The 25,662-nt window shown below is 32.9% G+C and overlaps 1 protein-coding gene across 1 annotated transcript in view; it reads left to right on the top strand.

Annotated features, from left to right (window-relative positions):
• ADAM2 (ADAM metallopeptidase domain 2) overlaps positions 1-25,662 on the top strand; it is a 135,180-nt gene that overhangs the window by 22,524 nt on the left and 86,994 nt on the right. Inside the window, exons 5-7 of the mRNA XM_044268200.1 lie at positions 3,555-3,631; positions 4,066-4,234; positions 9,344-9,400. Coding sequence (XP_044124135.1) covers positions 3,555-3,631; positions 4,066-4,234; positions 9,344-9,400 — 303 coding nt within the window. The remainder of the gene's footprint in view (positions 1-3,554; positions 3,632-4,065; positions 4,235-9,343; positions 9,401-25,662) is intronic.

Here is a 25,662-nt window from a genome sequence, read left to right as displayed (position 1 = left end):
GCTTGAAGTTTTTTTCTGTTAAATCCAATATCTGGTCACTTTCACAAGCAGTTTCTAATGCTTGCTTTTTTCACGCTAATGATATTGGGAAATAAACAAACCAAACAAATGAGAATAAGCTAGGACTACTTACTCAGAGCTTGCCATGGTAAGAGAGTCAGCCACCATCACTTGAATTTTGCAGGCACTTAAAAGCAGGAAAAGAGTGGGAAATGTTGATATTGTAGAAAAAAGGGAAAGCCTCAGGAATGCCCCGATGGGAAGTCATTTGCATGAGAAATCTGTAGGTAGACTAACTAGAAATGGTGAAGTATTTTATGTTTAGGACTACATATATGATTTTCTCTGCTTGTTTCTAAGTTGGAAGGAGAGACAAAATTTAGGTAAGCTGACAGGTTTTAATCAAGTCTTGGTTATTTGAGAGTGACTGTTATATAAGTTACTGTTTAGTTTTCTGGATTGTTACTGAGATAGCGATATGACTTCCTACAGAGTCTGACATGTAGTGGGGCTGGCTTTTTAGGTTATTTATGTTCACAAACAGGATTGGTTTCCTGGATAGGTTACTGAAGGTTGTGTGACACACTTCTCTTTTTTTTTTTTTTTCAATTTATTTATTTTCAGAAAAACAGTATTCATTATTTTTTCACCACACCCAGTGCTCCATGCAAGCCGTGCCCTCTATAATACCCACCACCTGGTACCCCAACCTCCCACCCCTCTGCCACTTCAAACCCCTCAGATTGTTTTTCAGAGTCCATAGTCTCTCATGGTTCACCACCCCTTCCAATTTACCCAAAAGCACATACCCTCCCCAATGTCCATAACCCTACCCCCCTTCTCCCAACCCCCCTCTCCCCAGCAACCCACAGTTTGTTTCGGACACACTTCTCTTTTTATATTTGGTCTGGCCTTTGTCCATTTGTATATTCAGTCTTTCAATCTATAATTGTAGTTTTTCACTAAATTTAGGGCAACTTTGGCCATTATCTTTTCAACCATTTTTCTACCCATTTTTTTCTTTCCATTTATCTGAAACTCCAATTAAACCTATATTAGATAATATTGTCTCACTGATTGCTGCAACTACATTTAATTTTTAAAGCCTCTTTTTTTCCTTAACTTTCTTTCAGACATTATAATATCCATAGGCTCATACTCTAGGTATTTTTTTTTTTTAAACTTTTCTCTTACCTTCTCCACTGTGCAGGTAAGACCTACCCAGTATATTTCATTTTATTTTATTTTAATTTTTTTTAAAGATCTTATTTATTTATGTATGTAGGAGAGAGAGAGACAGAGCGAGTGCACAAGCAGGAGGAACAGCAGGCAGAGGGAGAAGTGGGCTCCCTTTTCTGGTTTTAGTTTCTGCTAAGCTACTTGAGATTTCTTTCATATAGTCTCAGTTTAGATGTAAGAAAAGAATCTACACCTATGTTAATAGCACCCATTTTTAAGCCCTAACTTTATGCCTCCTCCTTTCCTGAATATTGCATCTCAGTTTCTAGACACTTGGTAATTTTTGTTGTTGTTGTGGTTGTTGTTTGAACATTAGCTGCTTTATGCTGCCCTGCCTTGTGGAGTGCCCTCAGTTGAAAGTCATTACAAATGCAAATTAAGAAAATGCAGTTTTCTTCTTCCTAGTTTGGATTCCCTGACCCCTACTTTACTTTTCATCCTTTGTAGTGATCGTTTAAAGATTATTTTTCCAGAATTTATATTTGTTATCAGTGAAAGAATTGATGCATGCTACTCTGGCATTACACTCAAGTAATTCTGAAAAGAAAAAATTCTCCTTTGGATTCATTTTTTTAAACTTCAATCTTTTTTAAAAAATTTAATTTTATTTTTTCAGTGTTCCAAAATTCATTGTTTATGCACCACACCCAGTGCTCCATGCAATACATGCCTTCCTTAATATCCACCAACAGGCTCATCTATACCCTGCACCCCTCCCTTCCCAAACCCTCAGTTTTTTTTTTTTTAATTTTATTTGTTTATTTGACAGAGATCACAAGTAGACAGAGAGGCAGGCAGAGAGGCGGGGGGGAAGCAGGCTCCCTGCTGAGCAGTGAGCCCGATGCGGGACTCGATCCCAGGACCCTGAGATCATGACCTGAGCCGAAGGCAGCAGCTTAACCCACTGAGCCACCCAGACGCCCCCCAAACCCCAGTTTGTTTCTCAGTGTCCACAGTCTCTCATGGTTTGCCTCCCCCTCCAATATCCCCCAATTCACTTTTCCTTTCCTTCTCCTAATGTCCTCCATGTTTTTCCTTATGCTCCACAATTAAGTGAAACCATAGGATAATTGACTCTCTGCTTGACTTATTTCACTCAGCATAATCTCCTCCAGTCTAGTCCATGTTGATACAAAAGTTGAGTATTCATCCTTTCTGATGGAGTCATAATATCCCATTGCATATATGGACCATATCGTTATCCATTCATCTGTTGAAGGGCATCTTGGCTCTTTGAACAGTTTGGCTATTGTGGACATTGCTGCTATGAACACTGGGGTACAGATGGCCCTTCTTTTCACTACATCTGTATCTTTGAGGGTAAATATCCAGTAGTGAAATTGCAGGGTCAAAGGGTAGCTCTATTTTTAATTTCTTAAGGAATCTCTACACTGTTTTCTGAAGTGGATGCACCAACTTGCATTCCTCTCAGCAGTGTAAGAGGGTTCCTCTTTCTCCACATCCTCTCCAACACTTATTGTTTCTTGTCTTGTTGATTTTGGCCATTCTAACTGGTATAAGGTGGTATCTCAGTGTGGTTTTGATTTGAATCTCCCTGATGGCTAATAACGATGAACATTTTTTCATGTGTGTGTTAGTCATTTGTATATCTTCTTTGGAGAAGTGTCTGTTCATGTCTTCTGCCCATTTTTTGATGTGATTATCTGTTTTTTGAGTGTTGAGTTTGAGGAATTCTTTATAGATTTTCGATATCAGTCCTTTGTTTCTAGTGTCATTTGTGAATATCTTCTCCCATTCCATGGGTTACCTCTTTGTTTTGTTGACTGTTTCTTTTGCTGTGCAGAAGCTTTTTATCTCAATGAAGTCCCAAAACCTCAATCTTGCAAATTAAGTGAAGAGAGTGGAGAAAAAGTTTTTAATGATTTTTACTTTGATCCTAATGACTGCAAATGTCATGTTAAATTTTTAACAGGAAAAAATATGAAAAGTACTTAATTCTCTTTTTTTCCTTTTTAATACTTAAAGGTTTTAATTCTCTGAATACTGAGAGGTAATATTTTATGATTGCCCTTTGAAAATAGTGTAGTTGGGAGCAATTTTGAAGTTTTCAAAATCAGTACAAACTTAATTCTTTTTGACCCTGCAGGGAAATTTTTGGAAAATTGAACCAAATCTTCATTTAATAATCTTAGAAATCTATTTTGGAAACAATGAGTATTTTACACATACACACAAATAAAATATATGTTTGAAGTATTTAAAAGTAGTTCCTTTAACATGAATTATTTTAATGAATTATTGTAATAGAGGTGCATGTATTTTATCTTTATCTTTTTGTATTTTATCTTTTTCAGAATTTTTGCTACTACCAAGGGTATATTGAAGGTTATCCAAATTCTATGGTGATTGTTAGCACATGTACTGGACTCAGGTTATGTTATATCATGGTTATGTTATATCATTTTATGATTATGAAGTAGAATAGTGTTTTAGAAATTTTTAAATTTTTAAAATTATATTCAGGGATTCTAAAGTGAGGCATGACTTATTGTGGGAAACTCTAAGGGGAAGAGCAGAATATGCAAATTCATATAATGTCTCCTACCCAATCTTGAATTAAGACTTTTGATATATTTGTAGACCATAAAATATTAATTGCTAAGCGAATACCAATAATGTTACTATTCTGTGCTACTCAATAAGTATTTGAATATTCAGTAACCTTTTCCTATATTACCATCTAAGACTAAGACTCAAAATAATCTACATACTATTAAAACTCATTCAGTGTCATTTTCGTATTTATTGTGTTGACTTTAAAAATGCATTATCTTATTTATTTACTTATCTTTTTGAAATTTGTAGGGGCTTACTACAATTTGAAAATGTAAGTTATGGTATTGAGCCCTTGGAACCTTCAATTGGTTTTGAACATGTGATTTATCAAGTAGAACATAAGAATAAAGATGTTTCTTTATATGCTGAGAAGGATATTGAGTCAAGAGAAATGCCCTATAAAATACAAAGCATAGAGGTAGGTGATTGAGTAAAATATATTATTATTGATATGCAGCAATATAAACAATGTATGTTTCTAATGTACAAGTTATTTACATTAATATAGATTATAGATGATTGATAGATAGATATATGGATGGATGATAGATAGATGCACCAGAAACATCATGACTTCCATTGTAAGCCTTACAACTAGTCATTCAATTTTTTAGAACTCCAAGTTGGCATTTTCTACTGTTAGTTGCATTTTTTACTTGTGATATCTAGATCTTTATTGTCTGGAGATACACTCCTTTCTCCATATTTATAATGTCAAATAATGAACACAATTTCAAGTCACATAAATATTGAAGATACATATCTAGAGTCCTGAGGAGAATCACCAGCATCTTTTAATGCCTCAAGACAGGTCATTACATTATCTTAAAGAAAGACAGTGTTGATCTTAACATTCAGGGATGGAGAGGTTACTTCTGGCAAAGAAGACTCATCAGAATTCAGGGGTTCAGTGAATCTCAGCTTCATCAGAATCTTCCCATATGTCCTTATTCCGGTTTTCAGGATCTCATTTCCTCCTAATGTCCATAATTTAACAGTAGACACATGTAACATTGGAAGTTCAGTTTGTGTTATAATTCGTCCATTCATACAAATGAGATTCTGAACTTGGTTTTCAACAATCTCAGCTCTACAAATACAGTAGTTAAGGGTATCTTTCAGGGCAGAAATTTTCCAGAGAAACATAACCAAGATGCCTATATATGTGTATGTATAATTGGATGAGCTTCAACCATTTTGAAGGATAATCTTCTTTAATCAAAGTCCTCCAATTAAAATGTTTATCTGATCTAAAATCACCTCCACAGAAACATCCAGAATAATGTTTAACTACAATTCAGAGCATTGTGGTCCAAGCAAGTTGACAGGTAAAATTAACTATCACACCAGAATTAGAAAATTCATTACTGTATTTCTTCTAAAACTTTTATTGTTTAATCTCTTTCATTTTAATATATGATCCAATTTAAGTCAATTTTTGTAAAGAGTGAGGAAGACTTCTAAATTCATCATTTTTTATTTGAAAACTGGTTTTCCCAACACCTTTTTATTGAAAAAACTATACTTTGTTCCACTGAATTTTCAAATAATGTCAAATAATGAACACAATTTCAAGTCATTTTTTACCCAAAGATCCGTTGACCATATATGTTTGGGATTATTTCTGTGCTTGCAATTATGTTTCATTGATTCGTGTGTCTATTTTTATGCCAGAATCTCACTTTTTTTTCTTAACTACTATACCTTTGAAGTATGTTTTGGATTAGCAAGTGTAAACTCTTCAGAGATGTCCTATTATGAAACTGTTTGGATATTTGGGGTAGTATTCATTTCTAAACAAATTTTAAATTTTATTTATTTAAGTTCCCTTAAAAAGCTAGATAGGATTATGTTGATTTTGTAGATTGCTCTGGGAAATTTAACATTTAACAATATTAACTCTTTCTATCCATGAGCATCGAATAGCCTTTTGCTTTTAGGTTTTCTTTAATTTCATTTTGTAATGTTTTATATATAGTTCAGTCTTCAAATTGTTGTCAAAACTTCTTTTGTTAAATTTATTTCTATATTTTTTATTTAAATATTAAGGTACATTTGGGGTGCTTGGGTGGCTCAGTGGGTTAAAGCCTCTGCCTTTGGCTCAGGTCATGTTCTCAGGGTCCTGGGATTGAGACCTGCATCAGGCTCTCTGCTCATCATGGAGCCTGATTGCCCCTACCCCGCCTGCCTCTCTGCCTACTTGTGATCTCTGTCTGTCAAATAAATAAATAAAAAAAATTTTTTAAAAATATTAAGGTACATTTAATTTTTATTTCAAAGTTGTTCAAAAATTATTGGTTTATATGTACAGATTTTCTTTCTTTTTTTTAGATGTACTTACAGTGCATTTATTTATTTATTATGCTATTGTTTTTTTAATTTTTATTTATTTTTTAATTTCTTTTCAGTTCCAGAATTCATTGTACTGGTTTTCTATCTTGCAAACTTGTTTAAATTATTTATTAGTTTCTTATTGAACTTTTTGTAGTTTTCTATGTATAAAATAATGTCATCTTCAATAAAGGTAGTTTATTTTTTCTTTTGCAATTAAGATAACTTTCACTTATTTTTCATTGCTGAATTGCCTGGTTAGCACCTCAAGTACGATGTTGAATAGGTAAGAAGAGATATCTTTGTCTTTTTCCAATCTTAGGTGGAAAGGATTCAGTCTACTGTCATTAAGTATGTTATTGGTGAAATAAAATAAAAACTCCCTGGAATTTTTGACTCATTTTACTCTCTGATAAAACTCTCCTGTTTTTCATTCCATCCTACTTTTTCTTTTTCTTACACAATCACATTCTAGATACTGATATTTCTTATGTTATGTCTCAGGTTTTCATTTGTTTGTCATATATTTTTTCATGGATTTATCTACTATGATTTACAGATCTCCCACTCTTTCTAAAATTTTTCCTGAGTTATCTCATGTTAAAATACACAAATACATATTATCTATCTACCTATATCTATTTATCATCTATTTGTCTATGTATCTTTGTGTGTATCATCTGTATATCTGAGTATCTCCTATATAATAGATAGATATCATCTATCTATCATCATCTATCATCTATCTATGATCTACCTATATCTGTATCCTCTATCTATCATCTATCATCTATCTATCTTCTATCATCAACTATCTTCTACTTATCAATTATCTTTATGTCCCTTCTCACTCCCTAAATATTCCTACACATGACTTCTACATTTTTTGAACTTAAATCTTTAATCTATATATGTTGCAATTGGATCATCTTATAGCATTATATGATCTTCTCGCTTGGATTCAATTCTTTAGTATTTACTTGACTAAAGTAAATTTGCCTGCAATTGGAGTCATCTTTACATAACAGATATATAAATAACTTGTCTCTGTATATGGTTACTTTCTCTTACTAAATAAAATAGTTTTAGAGATCTTTTGAAATCAAATATCTTCTCACTTTTCCAACACAAACAATTTCTCAAATTATTTTATGCACCTTTTTCTTAAGCTTTTATTTGGCTAGAATGGACTGTGTATTTTTTCTGCATAGAAGCATACTGTTCATTAAATGAATAAATTGTTATTAACAAAATATTAACAAATCCTCATCTTGAAGGTCAAGAATTACTTCAGGGAATGTTCGACAACACTTACGTTCATTAAAACAAAGAAATAAATTTGAATCCCTCAGTTCACTAATATATTATTTCTCTCAATTAATTTTAATGTTTTATTGTCCAGTAAGATAGTGTCACTTACTTATTAAGGGACTTTAATTAAAGGATAGATTCCTATAGACAAGACTATTTTGCAACGTTTGGTACTTAACTTTGGAAGAAATGATAAGAAACCAATTAGACCATAAGGGGATTTCATCAGCTTTTTTATTTTTTTATTTTATTTTATTTATTTTTTTTAAAAGATTTTATGTATTTATTTGACAGAGAGAAATCACAAGTAGATGGGGAGGCAGACAGAGAGAGAGAGGGAAGCAGGCTCCCTGCTGAGCAGAGAGCCCCATGCGGGACTCAATCCCAGGACCCTGAGATCATGACCTGAGCTGAAGGCAGTGGCTTAACCCACTGAGCCACCCAGGCACCCCTATTTTTTTATTTTTTTTAAAGATTTTATTTATTTATTTGACAGACAGAGATCACAAATAGGCAGAGAAGCAGGCAGAGAGAGAGGAGGAAGCGGGTTCTCTGCTGAGCAGAGAGCCCAATATAGGGCCCAATCCCAGGACCCTGGGATCATGACCTGAGCCTAAGGCAGAGGCTTTAACCCACTGAGCCACCCAGGCCCCCCATCAGCATTTTAAAAATAAAATCCTCAAATCTCAAAAACACTTGGGCTAAGAAAGAGAATTTTAAAGGGGGGAAAATGAGTAATTAGTGATCCCTAAATTTGTTTTTCTGATCTTTCTCAACTTTTCTTTTTCCTTTAAGTTACTAAAATCATTATTATTCTTCTCCACTAAACCCCAGATTTGTTTTTCCCTCTTTAATTGTCCTTTTTTATGTGTTAAGGAAAACAGTTTACCTAAAATGGAATGGTTTCGAACTTTCAAGGGATTAAATATCAGTTTAAAGAAGAAAACATGTAAACACTAAAATAAACTTGATAAACTCAGTTTCTGAAATTTGATGATCCTTCTCTGCTTCCAAATAGTTTCCAGTAATGTAAATGTATGCTATTTTAGTAACAAAATATTTGAAGTTTTCCATACATATATTAAGTGCTTACAAAGACTGTCTTATATGTTTTCTCCATTGCCTTCCTCCTTCACCAAAAAATAATGATGAATATAAGTAATTTTATTAATAGTATCTAACAATTATTACTTTATCCTAATTTTTGGGAAACAGTCTAAGTCACATAAATGATAAGCCAGATTTCAAATACCATTAGGCTTCACATTTGTGCCTAATTTAACCACTATGATAAGGTGGATCACATGAAATCCAGAATGTACATCTTGAGATACCTATGATATGATTTAACAAAGTTTGTCATTTTGATTCTCTGTTGGATAGTGTTTTTTTTTTTTTAATTTAATTTGCTGACATTTTTCTGAGGCAAATTATACAAACACTAACTTTATCCTTCAAATGAAATCCCACTCTTCTAGACTCAGAGCTGTGTCTTCACTATTTTGGGGTATAGAAAAAACTATTAGGACTACATACTACAGTTTAATATAATTTTTAAGCTAATTAAACATCATCTTGTAATGGAAAGTCAATGGAAAAGTTTCCTTAGAGAAAATAGTACAAATAGCCCAATACCAGTGAGAATATGGACAATGGAAGTAAAAGAAAGGTTTTTTTGAATAAATTAAATGTTTGATCAGGTGCAAAAGAAGTGACAAATGCAAAATTTATGAAAATGATTCAGTGATGGCAAGTTTTGTTTAAGTTAACTAATTCTTTTTTATATATAAAATTGTATTTTGCAACATTGAATTCATGAAACAGTGATATATATTAAAACAAGTAATACTTCAATTTTGATATAAAATTTGTGGATTTTTTTCAGCCACTTTCAGAGTTCTCTCAGTATATAGAAATGCATATTGTAGTAGAAAAAAATTTGGTAAGTATATTTTCATTTGTTTATTTTATGTCCATTTAAATTAACAATGAAGGGTTATAAAAAGTTGGAATAAATTTTTAACAAATGACAATAAATGACCATTTTGCTTTAATATTTTAAATTTAAATTTAAATTAGTAGGAAATTGGAAATCAAATCTCTATAAATTTATTCTTAGCCTTATATAAATAATGTAGATTAAAACAACTGCTACATTTAGAATGTAATTTTATTTATTTATTTAGTAAATTTTATCCTTCCCATCCTCCTAATGCTAGGGAATACTTGAACTTTTTACTGTCTCCATAGTTTTATCTGGATATACTACAATTTATTTATACACTTAACTACTGAAGCATATCTTGGTTGCATCCAAGTTTGGAAAATTGTGAACCAAACTGCTAAAAACATCCATATGCAGGTTTTTGTGTGGATTTAAGTTCTGATGACTTTGGGGAGATATCAAGGAGTATTATTGCTAGATCATAATGTAAGAGTTCTTTTCATTTCATAAGAAACTTCTAGAATTTCTTCTAAAGTGACTGCATCATTCTGCATTTAGCACTTTAAATATATCATCCCATTGTCTTCTGGACTCAGAGGTTTCTCTTTTTCTTTTTCTTTTTTTTTTGAAAGAAAGAATGGGGGAAAGGCAAATAATCTGAAGCAGACTCCACATTCAACAGAGAGTCTGATGTGGGACTCCATCTCACAATCCTGAGACCATGACCTGAGCAGAAATCAAGAGTCAGATGTTTAATTGACTGAGCCAGGTGTTCCTGAACTCTGAGGTTTCTGGTGAAAAATTGACTGATAATCTTATCATTACTTCTCTCTTCTGCTTTCAATATTCTGTATTTGTATTTAGCTTTGATAGTTTGATTATAATGCCTTTGATTATAATGTGTCTTGGTATGGTTCTCTTTGAATTTATGCTTCTTAGTGTTGTTGAGCTTCCAGGATTTATAGCTTCATGCGTTTCATCAAATTTGGGAAGGTTTGGCCATTGTTTCTTAAAAATTCTCTCTTTCTCAGGGACTTCCATATTAATATATTTTTACACACAATAGTGTCTCATAATTCTTTTTTTCTCTCTCTATCTCTGGTCCTTAGACTCAGTAATTTTTTTATTACTTTATTTTAATTTTATTTATTTATGCATTCATTCAGTTAGGTATTTATTTATTTACTTATTTATGTTTACTTAGCCACTGCATAGTACATAATTAGTCCTTGATGCAGTGTTCGGGGATTCATTAGTTAAGTATTACAACCAGTGCTTATCACAGCACATGCTCTCCCCAATATCCATCACCCTATTACCCCCTAACCACCTCCCTTCTTCCCTCTGAAACACCCAGATTGTTTCTTGGGGTCTATAGTTTTCATGGTTCATACTCAGTAATTTCAATTATCCTACCTGCTGTTTCTTTCCTATGTCTCTTCAAATCTACTGTTGAACACTTGTAATGAATTTTCAATTCACTTATTGTATAATTCCACTCCAGAATTTGTTTCATTTCTTTTTATAATTTCTATGTCTGTTATTATTCTCATTTTGTTCATGTATCATATTCCTTTTCCTTAGTTCTTTCTTTTCTCTTAGCTGTTAACATATTTTATGTTGTCTTTTTATGAAGCTTTTAATTAAATTTCAGTTAGTTAACAAACAGTATATTAGTTTCAGGTGTAAAATATAGTGATTCAGCACTTCCATACAACACCTGGTCCTCATCACAAGTACCTTTCTTAATCCTCATCACCCATTTCACCTATCTTTCCATCTACCTCTCCTCTGGTACCATCAGTTTGTAGTTTGTTCTATAGTCTATAGTTAAGAACTTATCTGTTTTTTAACATTCCTCCCACCTTTGTTCATTTATTTTGTAAATTCCACACATGAGTGGCATCATATGGTATTAGCATAATGCTCTTAGCTCCATCCGTGTCACTGCAAAGGGCAAGATTTCATTCTTTTTTATGGCTAAGTAATATTCCATTTTGCATATATACCATTTCTTCTTTATCCACATTAGTCAATGGATATAGCTGTTTCCATATTTCAGCTATTGTAGATAATGCTGCTATGAACATTGGAGTTTATGCATCCCTTAGAATTAGTATTTTTGTGTATTTTGGGTAAATACCTACTGGTGCAGTTGCTGGTTGTAGCATATTTTCATTTTTAACTTTTTTGAGGAAACGCCATGCTGTTTTCCAGAATGATGAACTACTTTGCATTTCCACCAACAGTGCAAGAAGGTTCTCTTGTGTCCAAATCCTCACCAATAGCTATCGTTTTAGTGTTGTTGATTTTAGCCATTTTGATAGGTGTGAGATTATATCTCATTGCAGTTTTGATTTGTATTCCCCTGATCATTATGATGTTGAGCATCCATGTGTGTTGACCATCTGTGCATCTTCTTGGGAAAATGTTTATGTCTTTCCCCCTTTTTAAAATTAGATTATTCATTTTTTTTTTGGTGTTCAGAACGTTTTATACATTCTTTTTCTGTACTAATATTTTCAGATATGTCATTTGCTAATATCTTTTCCTATTCTGTAAGTTGCCTTTTAGTTTTTCTAATTTTTTCCTTTGCTGTGCAGAAGCTTTTTATCTTGATGAAATCTCAATTGTTTATTTTTCTTGCCTCAGCATATTATATCTAGAAAAAAGTTGCTGTGGCCAATAGAGAGGTTACCGCCCAAAGTCTTTTTATGTATTCAGGTCTCACCTTAAGATCTTTCATCCACTTTGAATTTATCTTTGTATATAGTGTGAGAAAGTGATCCAGTTTTATTATTCGCATGTTGCTATCCTATTTTCCCAATACCATTTGTTGAAGAGAAAATCTTTTTTCCATTGGATATTCTTTCCTGCTTTATCAAAGATTGACCATGTAGTTGTGAGTTCATTTCTGAGTTTCCTATTCTGTTCTACTGCTCTGTATGTCTATTTTTGTGTCAGTACTATACTGTTTTGATCACTACAGCTTTGTAACACAACTTGAAGTTATGATTTTGATGTCTTTAGCTTTGATCTCTTTTTTCACAATTGTTTTAGCTATGAAAGATGTATTGTGGTTCCATACAAATTTTAGGATTGTTTCTTCTATTTCTGTGAAAAATGTTATTGGTATTTTGTCAGAGATTACATTACATGTGTAAATTACTTTGGGTACTATGTACATTTTAGCAATATTTTTTCTTTCAGTCCATGAGCATGGAACACCTTTCCTTTTGTATTCAGTTTCTTTTATTAGCTATTTTATAATTTTCAGAGTACAGGTCTTTCAACATTTTGGTTAGGTTTATTCTTAGGTATCTTATGATTGTTGGTGCAATTGTAAATGGCATTGATTCCTTAATTTCTCCTTTTTCTGTGTCATTATTAGTGTATAGGAATGCAACAAATTTCTTTATGTTAATTTTGTATCCTGTGACTTTACTAAATTCATGGATCAGTTTTTAGCCATTTTTTTTGTGAAATCTTCTAGGTTTTTCCATATAGAGTGTCATGTCATATGCAAATAGTGAAAGTTTGACTTCTTCCTTGCCAATATAGATGAATTTTATTTCTTTTTGTTGTCTGATTGCTCTAGTTAGGACTTCTAGTACTATCTTAAATAACAGTGGACATCCTTGTTTTGTTCCTGACCATAAAGGAAAAGCTCTCAGTTTTTCTGAAGATGATGTTAGCTGAGAGTTTTTCATAAATTCTCTTGATTATGATGAGGTATGTTCCTCTAAACCTACTATGTTGAGGGTTTTTATCATGAATTGATGTACTTTTCAGATACTTTTTCTGCATCTATTGAAATAATTGTATGGTTTTTATCCTTTCTTTTATGAATGTGGTATATCACATTGATTTGTCCATATTGGAGCACCCTTGCAACCCAGGAATAAATATCACTTGATTGGTGAGTGATTTTTTTTTTTTAATGTATTGTTGGATTCAGTTAGCTACAATTTTATTAAGAATTTTTGGATCCATGTTCTTCAGTGATATTGGCCTGTAGTTCTCTGTTTTTAGTGGAGCCTTTGTCTGGCTTTTGTATTGAGGTAATGCCTCAGAATGACTTTGAGAGTTTGCCGCCTTCTTATATTTTTTGGAGTATTATGAGAAAAATAGGTATTAATTCTTCTTAATTTTTTATTTTTAAAATATTTTATTTTTTTATTTTACAGAGAGAGAGAGATAGATAGATAGAGAGAGATATCACAAGTAGTCAGAGAGAAAGGGGGAAGCGGACTCTCTGCTAAGCAGAGAGTCTGCTGTGCAGCTTGATTCCAGGACCCTGAGATCATGACCTGACCTGAAGGCAGAGACTTAATCGACTGAGCCACCCAGGTGCCCCTTAACTCTTATTTAAATGTTTGGTGTAATTCACCTGTGAAGCTATCTGGTCCTAGACTTTTGGGTTTTTGGCAGGCGGGTGGGGGGGGTGGATTTTTTGGATTACTGATTCAATTTCTTTACTGGTTACTGGTCTTTCCAAGTTTTCTATTTCTCCTGTTTCTGTTTTCATAATCTGTATGTTTCTAGGAGTTTATTAATTTCTTTTAGGTTGTCCAGTTCTTTGGCATATACTTTTTTTTTGGCATATACTTTTTCATAATATCTCTTATAATTGTATTTCTGTAGTGATTGTTGTTTTTCTTCTCATTTGTGAATTTATTTATTTAATTTCTCTCTCTTCCTCTCTCTCTTTTAATAAACCTGGCTAGAGGTTTATCAAATTTTTTCAAAGAACCAATTCCTGGTCTCATTGATCTATTCTATTATGTTTTTGTTTTATTTTGGTTTAGTTTGGTTTTGAGGTTTTTGGGGTTTTTTTTTGTTTGTTTGTTTTTATATTTTTTATTTCTGTTCTAACCTTTACTATTTTCTTCCTTCTGGTGGATTAGTCTCCATTTGTTAGAGCTCCTTTGGGTGTAATAAGTTAGGTTGCTTATTTGAGGTTTTTCTTGTTTCTTGGAATAGGCCTATATTTCTATATACTTCCCTCTTAGAAATGTTTTTGCTGCATCCCAAAGGTTTGGACTGTTTTGTTTTCATGTATTTTTAAAAATTTCTTATTTGATTTATTTTTTTATTGTTTTAGTAGCATGGTGTTTAACCTTCATGTGCTTATGATCTTTCCAAATTTTATATTTTGATCAACTCCAAATTTCATAGCATTGTGGGCAGAAAATGTAGTATGGTATGATTTCAGTCTTCTTGTACTTTTTGAAGCCTGATTTGAGATCTAATATATGATCTATTCTTGAGATTGTTCCATATGCACTTGAAAAGGATCTTCGCAGATGATATGATACTCTATGTGGAAAACCCAAAAGACTCCACTCCAAAACTGCTAGAACTTGTACAGGAATTCAGTAAAGTGTCAGGATATAAGATCAATGCACAGAAATCAGTTGCATTTCAACAACAAGACAGAAGAAAGAGAAATTAAGGAGTCAATCCCATTTACAATTGCACCCCAAACCATAAGATACCTAGGAATAAACCTAACCAAAGAGGCTAAGAATCTATACTCAGAAAGCTATAAAGTACTCATGAAAGAAATTGAGGAAGACACAAAGAAATGGAAAAATGTCCCATGCTCCTGGATTGGAAGAATAAATATTGTGAAAATGTCTATGCTACCTAAAGCAATCTACACATTTAATGCAATTCCTATCAAAGTACCATCCATCTTTTTCAAAGAAATGGAACAAATAATTTTAAAATTTATATGGAACCAGAAAAGACCTCGAATAGCCAAAGGGATATTGAAAAACAAAGCCAAAGTTGGTGGCATCGCAATTCCGGATTTCAAGCTTTATTACAAAGCTGTCATCATCAAGACAGCATGGTATTGACACAAAAACAGACACATAGACCAATGGAACAGAATAGAGATCCCAGAAATAGACCCTCAACTCTATGGTCAACTAATCTTCGACAAAGCAGGAAAGAATGTCCAATGGAAAAAAGACAGCCTCTTCAATAAATGGTGTTGGGAAAATTGGACAGCCACGTGCAGAAAAATGAAATTGGACCATTTCCTTACACCACACACAAAAATAGATTCAAAATGGATTAAGGACCTCAATGTGAGAAAGGAATCCATCAAAATCCTTGAGGAGAACACAGGCAGCAACCTCTTCAACCTCAGCCGCAGCAACATCTTCCTAGGAACATCGCCAAAGGCAAGGGAAGCAAGGGCAAAAATGAACTTTTGGGATTTCATCAAAATCAAAAGCTTTTGCACAGCAAAGGAAACAGTTAACAAAACCAAAAGACAACTGACAGAATGGGAGAAGATATTTGCAAACGACATATCAGATAAAGGACTAGTGTCCAAAATCTATAAAGAACTTAACAAACTCAACACCCAAAGAACAAATAATCCAATCAAGAAATGGGCAGAGGACATGAACAGACGTTTCTGCAAAGAAGACATCCAGATGGCCAACAGACACATGAAAAAGTGCTCCATATCACTCGGCATCAGGGAAATACAAATCAAAACCACAATGAGATATCACCTCACACCAGTCAGAATGGCTAAAATCAACAAGTCAGGAAATGACAGATGCTGGCGAGGATGCGGAGAAAGGGGAACCCTCCTACACTGTTGGTGGGAATGCAAGCTGGTGCAACCACTCTGGAAAACAGCATGGAGGTTCCTCAAAATGTTGAAAATAGAACTGCCCTATGACCCAGCAATTGCACTACTGGGAATTTACCCTAAAGATACAAACGTAGTGATCCAAAGGGGCACGTGCACCCGAATGTTTATAGCAGCAATGTCCACAATAGCCAAACTATGGAAAGAACCTAGATGTCCATCAACAGATGAATGGATCAAGAAGAAGTGGTATATATACACAATGGAATACTATGCAGCCATCAAAAGAAATGAAATCTTGCCATTTGCGACAACATGGATGGAACTAGAGCGTATCATGCTTAGCGAAATAAGTCAAGCGGAGAAAGACAAATATCATATGATCTCCCTGATATGAGGAAGTGGTGATGCAACATGGGGGCTTAAGTGGGTAGGAGAAGAATCCATGAAACAAGATGGGATAGGGAGGGAGACAAACCATAAGTGACTCTTAATCTCACGAAACAAACTGTGGGTTGCTGGGGGGATGGGGGTTGGGAGAAGGGGGGTAGGGTTATGGACATTGGGGAGGGTATGTGCTTTTGGGTAAATTGGAAGGGGAGATGAACCATGAGAGACTATGGACTCTGAAAAACAATCTGAGGGGTTTGAAGTGGCGGGGGGGTGGGAGGTTGGGGTACCAGGTGGTGGGTATTATAGAGGGCACAGCTTGCATGGAGCACTGGGTGTGGTGAAAAAAATAATGAATAATGTTTTTCTGAAAATAAATAAATTGGAAAAAGAAAAAAAAAAGAAAAAAAAAAGAAAAGGATTTATATTCTGTTTTAGAATTAAATGTTCTGAATGTATCTGTTAAGTCTGTCTGTTCCAATGTGCCATTCAAAGCCATTATTTCTTTATTTTCTGTTTAGATGATCTGTCAATAGATATAAGTGATGTGTTAAAGTCCCATACTATTATTATCATTGAGTTCCTTTATGTTTGTTTTTAATTCTTACGTACTTAGTGCTCCCATGTTGAAGGAATAAATATTGTTGGATTGTCCCCTCTATAATTATATAGCATCCTTTATCTCTTGTTGCAGTCTTTGTTTTAAAGTCTAGTTTGTCTCATATAAACATTACTGCTCTGGCTTTGAAAGTGTGGATTGTTTTAGGTAATATAGACATTTTAACAATATTTGTCTTTCCAATCCACGAGCATGGAATGTTTTTCCATTTCTTTTTGTCTTCTTCAATTACTTCATTAAGTGTTGTAGAGTTTTCAAAGTACTTTTACCTCTTTGGTTTAGCTTTATTCCTAGGTATCTTATGGTTTAGGTGCAATTGTGAATGGGACCCATTCTTTGATTTCTCTTTCTTCTGCCTCATTCTTAGTGTATAGAAATGCAACTGATTTCTGTGCATTGATTTTATATCTTGCCACTTTGCTGAATTCCTATGTGAGTTCTAGCAATTTTGGGATGGAGTCTTACAAGTTGTCAACATAGAGTATCATGCAAAGGGTGAAAGTTTGACTTCTTTGCTGATTTGGATGATTTTATTTCTTTTGTTCTTTGATCACTTAAGCTAGAACTTCTAGTACTATGATGAACAAGAGTGGAGAGAGTAAATATCCCTGTTATGTTCCTGAGTTTAGGGGAAAAACTCTCAGCTTTTTCCCCATTGAGGGTGATATTTGCTGTGGGTTTTTCATATATGGCTTTTATGATAGATATGTTCCCTCTATCCCTACACTGTAGAGAGTTTTTATCAAAAATGATGCTCTATTTTGTCAAATGTTCTTTCTGCATGTATTGAGATGGGGTTTATCTAGCTTATTCTTTCAATGAACAAGCTAATTGTTTTGTTGATCTATTCTACTGGTTTTTTTTTTTAATTTCTATATCATTGATTTCTGCTCTTTAAATTTCTCTTCTCCTGCTGGATGTAAGCTTTATTTGCTCTTCTTTTTTTCCAGCTCCTTTAGGTGTAAGATTAGATTGTGTATTTGAGACTTTTCTTGTTTCTTGAGAGTAGCCTCTATTGCTATATACTTTTTTATTAGGACTGCCTTTGCTGCATCATAAATATTCTGAAATTTTGTGGTTTCATTTTCATTTGTTTCTGTGTATTTTTTAAATTCTTCAGTTATCTGGTTAATCCACTCATTCTTTAATAGGATGCTCTTTAACCTCCATGTATTTGTTTTCCTTCCAAGTTTTCTTTTGTGATTGAATTTAAGCTTTTTAAAAAATTTTATTCATTTACTTGACAGAGAGAGAGACAGCAAGAGAGGGAACACAAGCAGTAGGAGTGGGAAAGGGAGAAGCAGACTTTCTGCTGAGCAGGAACCCCAGTGTGGGGCTTGATAGAGTACCCTGGGATCATGACCTGATCTGAAGGCAGACACTGAATGACTTAGCCATCCAGGTGCCCCTGAGTTTAAAGCATTGTGGTCTGAAAATATTCATGGAGTAATCTCAAGCTTTTGGTACCAGTTGAGCCCTGATCTGTGGTCCAGTATGTGGTGCATTCTGGAGACTGTTCCATGTATCGTCTAGAAGAATATATATTCTGTTGCTTTAGGATGAAATCTTCTGAATATATCTGTGAAGTCCATTTGGTCCAGTGTGTTATTCAAAGCCTTTGTTTCCTTCTTGCTCTTCTGCTTAGATGATCTGTCCATTGCTGTGAGTGGGTTGTTAAAATTCCCTGGTATTATTGTAGTGTTACAAATGAATTTATTTAAGTTTTTGTTATTAATTGCTTTATATAATTGACTGCTTCCCAGTTAGGCACATAAATATTTGCAACTGTTAGATCTTCATGTTGGTAGACCTCTTTATTATAATATGGTGTCCTTCTTATCTCTTATTACAGTCTTTGATTTAAAAATCTAGTTTGTATGTTAGAAGGATTGCTATCCCAGCTTTCTTTTGATGTCTTTTAACATGATAAATGGTTCTCCACCCCCTCACTTTCAATCTGGAGGTGTCTTTGGGTCCAAATTGAGTCTCTTGTAGACAGCATATCACCGGGTCTTGTTTTTTAGTCCAATATGATACTCTCTTTTAATTGGAGCATTTAGTCCATTTACATTCAGAGTAATTATTTAAAGATATGAGTTTAGTGCTTTTGTATTACCTGTAAAGTCATTGTTTCTGTAGATTGTCTTTTCTCTTCTGGTCTTTGTTACTTTGCTCAAAGGGTCCATTTGAATATTTCTTGGAGGGCTGGCTTACGGATCACAAATTCTTTTAGTTTCTGTGTGTCCTGGAAACTCTTTATCTCTCCTTCCATTCTGAATGACAGCCTTGCTGGATAAAGTATTCTTGGCTGCATATTTTTCACATTTAGAACATTGAATATGTCATACCAGTCCTTTCTGGATGCTGGCCTTGTTTCTGTCTTGTAGGTTATGGCATTTTGTCCCAAGCTGCTTTCAGGATTTTCTCTTTGTCTCTGAAATTTGCAAGCTCCACTATGATATGTTGAGATGCTGACCTATTTTTATTGACTTTGAAGGCATTCTCTATGCTTCCTGGACTTGAGTGCCTGTTTATTTCCACAGATTAGCAATGTTCTCAGCTCTAATTTGTTCAAATAAACCTCTGCCCCTCTATCTTTCTCCTCCTCTTCTGGGACCCCTATTATTCAAATATTATTTTGTGTTATGTTCACTGATTTCTCAAAATTTGCCTTCATGATCCAGTAGTTTTCTCTTTTTTTTTCTCAGTTTTCTTATTCTCCATCATTTTATTTCCTATATCATTGACTACCTCTTCCGCTCTCTTTATCTTAGCAGGTAGAGCCTCCATTTTTTATTGCATCTCAGTAATACCATTTTGAATTTGACCTGATTAAATTTTAATTCTTCTATTTCTATAGTAGGGGATTCTTTACTGTCGTCTGTGTTTTGTTTTTTTTTTCCCCCCAAGTCCAGCTAGTATTTTTATACTCATTGTTTTGAATTCTAATTCTGACATAATTATGCTGGTTAAATCCCTGGCAGTGAGGGCTGTCTCCTATTCTTTCTTTTGGGGTGAGTTTCTCGGTTTCATCATTGTGTCTAGAAAGAATAAGTGAAAGAGAGAAAAAAGACAAAAATAGCAACAACAACACCAGAAAAATACAAACAAACCAAACTGGAAGAAAACAAAAACAAAACAAAGGAAGAAAAAAAAAAAAACAATAAGTAAAACAGGACCAAACAATAAACTAGATCCTGGGTGTATTTTGGTCTATTTGTCAAAGGAAACTAGATCTTTTTTTTTTTTTTTTTAAAGATTTTATTTATTTATTTGAGAGAGACAGTGAGAGAGAGCATGAGCGAGGAGAAGGTCAGAGAGCGAAGCAGACTCCCCATGGAGCTGGGAGCCCGATGTGGGACTCGATCCCGGGACTCCAGGATCACGCCCTGAGCCGAAGGCAGTCGCCCAACCAACTGCGCCACCCAGGCGTCCCAGGAAACTAGATCTTAAAAAGAAAGGAAAACATTTATATATAAAAATGGTTTTTTTTTTAAGATTTTATTTGTTTGACAGAGATTACAAGTAGGCAGAGAGGCAGGCAAAGAGAGAAGGAAGCAGGATCTCTGCTGAGCAGAGAGTCCGATGCAGGGCTTGATCCCAGGACTCTGGGATCATGACCTTAGCCAAAGGCAGAGGCTTTAACCCACTGAGCCACCCAGGCGCCCCTATAAAATGTTTTTAATATATATATTATACTTATATATATGATCATATATAATATATAAATATATAAAATAGAAAGGAAAACATTTATATATAAATGTATTAATATATGTTAATATGCAACTATTAATTATAGTATTATCAATTATATAAATATATAATATCATATATTTATTATTTATTATATGTCATAATTAATCATATCAATATATTAACATATTAATTCATACAAATATAAATTATTCATATAAATATAATTAATATTAATATATCACTAATAAATAAATCAATACTAATTAATATGATATAGAAATTATAACTATATAATATTAATTATAATTAATATAAATATATTTATATCATATATCCATTATAATTAATATAAATTATATTAATATTAATATTATATATTAATATATTTATATAGATTTTATATTTATATATGTTAACATGTAAATCTATATTTATATATAAATATATGTTAATTATTTATATATATGTCAATATATAAATATATAATATATATAAAATATATATAATTAATATACAATATTAATTATATATAATTTATATAATTAATTACATATAATTTATATATAAATTACATAGTACAATATTTAATATTTATTTTATTATTGAGTAATACTATTATATAATAATATAATTAATTAATTATATTAATATTTAATAATATTTATGTTATATTTTATATATAAATTATATATAAAATATTAATATATTTTATATATAAATTATATATAAAATATAACATATAATTTATATATGTTTTCCTTTCTATTTTATATATTTATATATTAATAAATATTCTATATTAATATAATATTTATTTATTTATTTATTTATTTAAAGCACATGACCCAGTTTCCAGTCTCCAAACTTTGGACTCCTCCAGTGTGGACTGGAGAAATTCCTCCTGGGATAGGGGATGTTCTCATTGAGTTTCTGTCTTTTTCTGGGCGCCTGCTCAGAGAAGGGTCACCCCATCATAAAGTGGTACTTGGTTTATGGCAACACTGAGCAGAAAGGTGGCACCTAGACTTGCTGCTTTTAGCTGGCTTCCTTTCTCTGATGCTTGGGAACTCTGCCACACTCAGGCACCACCATTCTTTTTGTGACCATGAGGATCTTGGGACCATGCTGTCCACCTGGCCCCACTTCACAACCTGAGCACATTTGAGCCAGGGATGTTCCCAGGTTGGCAGACTTCTTAATGCTCCCATTTTGCAATCTGATGCTTATATGCTTTTAATACTTTCTGGTAGCCTGCTTAAGTGCTTCCTCCCCTCCTTGGCCCCATATTCACATCTCCTCTACACCTCCTACCTTGCAAAAAGTGCATCACTTTCCTATTTGTAGAACTGCAGCAATTATTTTCTCAGATCTCCCATTTTCTCAGATCTTCTCTCAGATCCCCACTGGAGAGCTAGTTGCAATCCCGGGACCAGAAGGAATTAGGGACCCCTACTCCTCTACCATCTTAACTCCTTCCCCAGACTCTGTTTTTAGATGTATATGTATTTATAATTTTATATCTTCTTCATGGACATGTCAGCTCTCTTGTTGTTGTTTGTATATTATTCTCTTTCAGTACTTTTATTTTCAAGTTATTTGTATCTTTGAAAATAAAATGTAGTATGTCTTCTGTAAACAATATATATTTAGTTTTTCTTTTCCCTTTATCAAATCTGGCAGCCTCTGATATCTTCTTGGATTATTTAATTTTTTAAAAGATTTTATTTATTTGTCAGAGAGAGAAAGAGCAAGAGAGAGCACAAGCAGAGAGAGGGGCAGGCAGAAGGAGAAGAGCCTGCTTCTTGAGCCCAATGTGGGACTCAATCCCAGCACTCTGGGACAATGAACTGAGCTTAAGGCAGCTCCTAGACTGACTGAGCCATGCAATGATGTTGGATTATTTTAATTTTTAAATATATATTTTTTGTGTACGGGAGGTTATTCAAGTCAACTGAGTAACTCATTATTTTTGAGGTCTGAATAGTACTTCATGGTATGCATGTGCTGTAATGGATTTACTTATTCCCTTTTTGGTGAGTATTCACTCTATTTCCAGGTTTCTTCCTTTCTTTCTTTCTTTTTTCTTTTCCTTTTCTCTTTCTTTGTTTTGCTTTATGCCATAAATAATGCTTATGAATTATCCTTATTCATGAGCACTTCCATCTTGGGCATTTAACTCCTATCAGAAAGTTCACCGGGAATAGGGATGATGACTTAAAGGATTTATGTTGTTTAATTTTAATGGATATCATCCATTGCTTCATAAAGATTGTAACTTTTTTCACATATCCAAGTTAAAACTGAAAATGCAATGTTCCTTTCATATCTAGTAACCATCAATTTTATATTTCTCTTTAATTTTTGTTAGTCAGTGCATATCAAATTTTATCTAATTGTGATTTTAATTTCTATTTCCTTGAGAATTAATTTAAGCATCATTTAATATTTAGTGGTCACTGGTATTAGCTTTTCTCTGAATTGATAATTTATGCCTTTTCTCATGTTTTATATGTTTGCCTTGTTAGAAGAAATCTTTGAATATTAAAAATATTCACATTTTTATTGTCTGAGATAAAATATTATCAAAATGCTGACTTTGGTAATTAACTTCATTTGTGGATTTTTTGTATCACAAAACTTTGATTTTCATGTATTCAAATATGTCTTCCTATTCCTACACAATTTTCAGCTTTGCAATTTTATTTAGGAGGTATCAATAATGCCTATACTTTTTATGTAGTTTTCTAGATTTGTCTGCATTTAACTCTTTAATTCACTTGGGATCTATTTTTATATATGGTATAGGATAAACTATGACCCGAGATGGGGGTCTACTTTTGTTTTCTTTCAGATGAATAGCTGGTTCTGCAAGCATTATTTCTTAAATATGAAAGTCTCACATGTGATTGGGATACATTTTGATTTCTCTATTTTATGTCCCATTAATATTTTTCCACTCATAAACTAACATCATAGTGACAATTACAGTGGCTTTATGGTATCATAATATCTAGCAAGGCAAATCTCATCCTGTTTTTTTCATACTTTAACATATTTTCTCTCTTGGTTCTTTTCCTTATGTATAAACCTTAAGATGATTTTCTTAATCCTCACTCCCAAAATGGAGAACTCTAGTTGGGATGGCATTAAAACTTAATACTAACTTAGAGTGATTAACAAACTTAGGATAGAAAGTCTCCTTATCCAAAAATAATGTGTACTCTTGTGATTAGACTGATTTTATGCCTTTTAATAAGATTACTATAGTTTTCTTCATATAGATATTGCCTTTTTAAAATTTATTCTTAAGTAATTTAATTTTTTAGTATTGCAAGTGAATTTTTTATATAAAATTTAAAAAAACATTAACTTTATAGATATCTCCCATATCTAGAAATCTTAACCATATTCTTATAATTGTAGTAATTTTACTGGAATCTCATGTGTTTTCTAGTATAAAATGTATCATAAACTCAAAGATGGAGTTTTATTTCTTCTATCCAAATGTGTGCCATATTTATTTTATTTTCCTGTGCTTTTGCATTCACAAAAATTTCCCTGACCATGTTAAATAATGAAGAGAATCATAGATAAGCTCCTGATTTTAATTGAAATCGTTTTTCCTCTTAGAATGATATTTATTATTAGTTTTTTGTTGTTGATTTTTGCCATTGTTGCTGTGTTTAGTCTTTATAACATCTGAGTGCTTTCACTTGATTCCAATGTTTTGACTTGTTATTAGGAATTTCTGGTGAATTTTATTGAATTCTTTCTCAGAATTTATTATATCAACCATGCAGGTTTTATTTGTTAGTTTGTTGAAGTAATGCAATAATACATATTTTATTGATGTTGAGCATGAGTTTACAGGAAATCAGCTACCTCATCTTCACATATTATTCTTATGATACATTGCTGGAATCTACTAACATTTATAAAATCTGCATTCATATTAATGAGTACAGATGTTTTATATTTTATAGTTTTATTAAATAGATCAATTACCACAGAAGAAACCTGAAAGTTGGTTAAAAATTCAGGAACTTATGATCTCATATCTGCATTTTATCTAAGCTTTAAATAATTGATAATCACATTATAATTTAGTCATTTTCAAACTTTGGTATGAATAAGAATCACTAAGGAAACTTGGTGATAAAATCACACACCCAGATCCTGTTGTACTTCAATAAATCTAGGTCTCTGTATTCTTTACTCATTTTCCAGGTGATTCTGACCTGCCAAAATCTGAGAGTTACTTTCTAAACTGTTTTAAAAGCTCATAGTTCCCTAATTTCTTTCTATGTTACATTTTTAGTATACAGGAAAGCAACTGATTACTGTGCATTGATTTTGTAAACTACCACATTACTGAATTGCTGTATGAGTTCTAGTAGCTTGGGGATGGAGTCTTTTGAATTTTCCACATAAAGTGTTGTGTCCTCCATGAAGAGAGAGAGTTTGGCTTCTTCTTTGCCAATCTGAATACCTTTCATTTCTTTGTGTTTTCTGATTGCTGTTGCTAGGACTTCTAGTATTATGTTGAACAATAGTGGTGAGAATGGACATCCTTGTTGTGTTTCTGATCGTAAGGAGTAGGCCCTCAGCTTTTCCGCAGTGAGAATGATATTCACTGTGAGCTTTTCATAACTAGATTTTATGAAATTGAGGAATGTTCCCTCTTTCCCTATGCTCTGAAGAGTTTTAATCAGAAAAGGGTGCTGTATTTTGTCAAATGCTTTTTCTGCACCAATTGAGAGGACCATATGGTTCTTGTCACTTCTCTTAGCAATGTGTTTTATCACACTGATTGATTCATGAGTGTTGAACCACTTTTTGTATCCCAGGGATAAATCCTACCTGGTCATGATGGATAATCCTTTTAATGTACTGTTGGATCCTATTAGCTAAGAGCTTGTTAAGAGTTTTGGTCAC

Source organism: Neovison vison, chromosome 11 (genome assembly GCF_020171115.1).
Source record: "Neovison vison isolate M4711 chromosome 11, ASM_NN_V1, whole genome shotgun sequence".
Taxonomy (NCBI): domain Eukaryota; kingdom Metazoa; phylum Chordata; class Mammalia; order Carnivora; family Mustelidae; genus Neogale; species Neogale vison.
The sequence above is the reverse complement of the archived record's forward strand: the minus strand, read 5'-3'. Positions and strand labels throughout refer to the sequence as shown.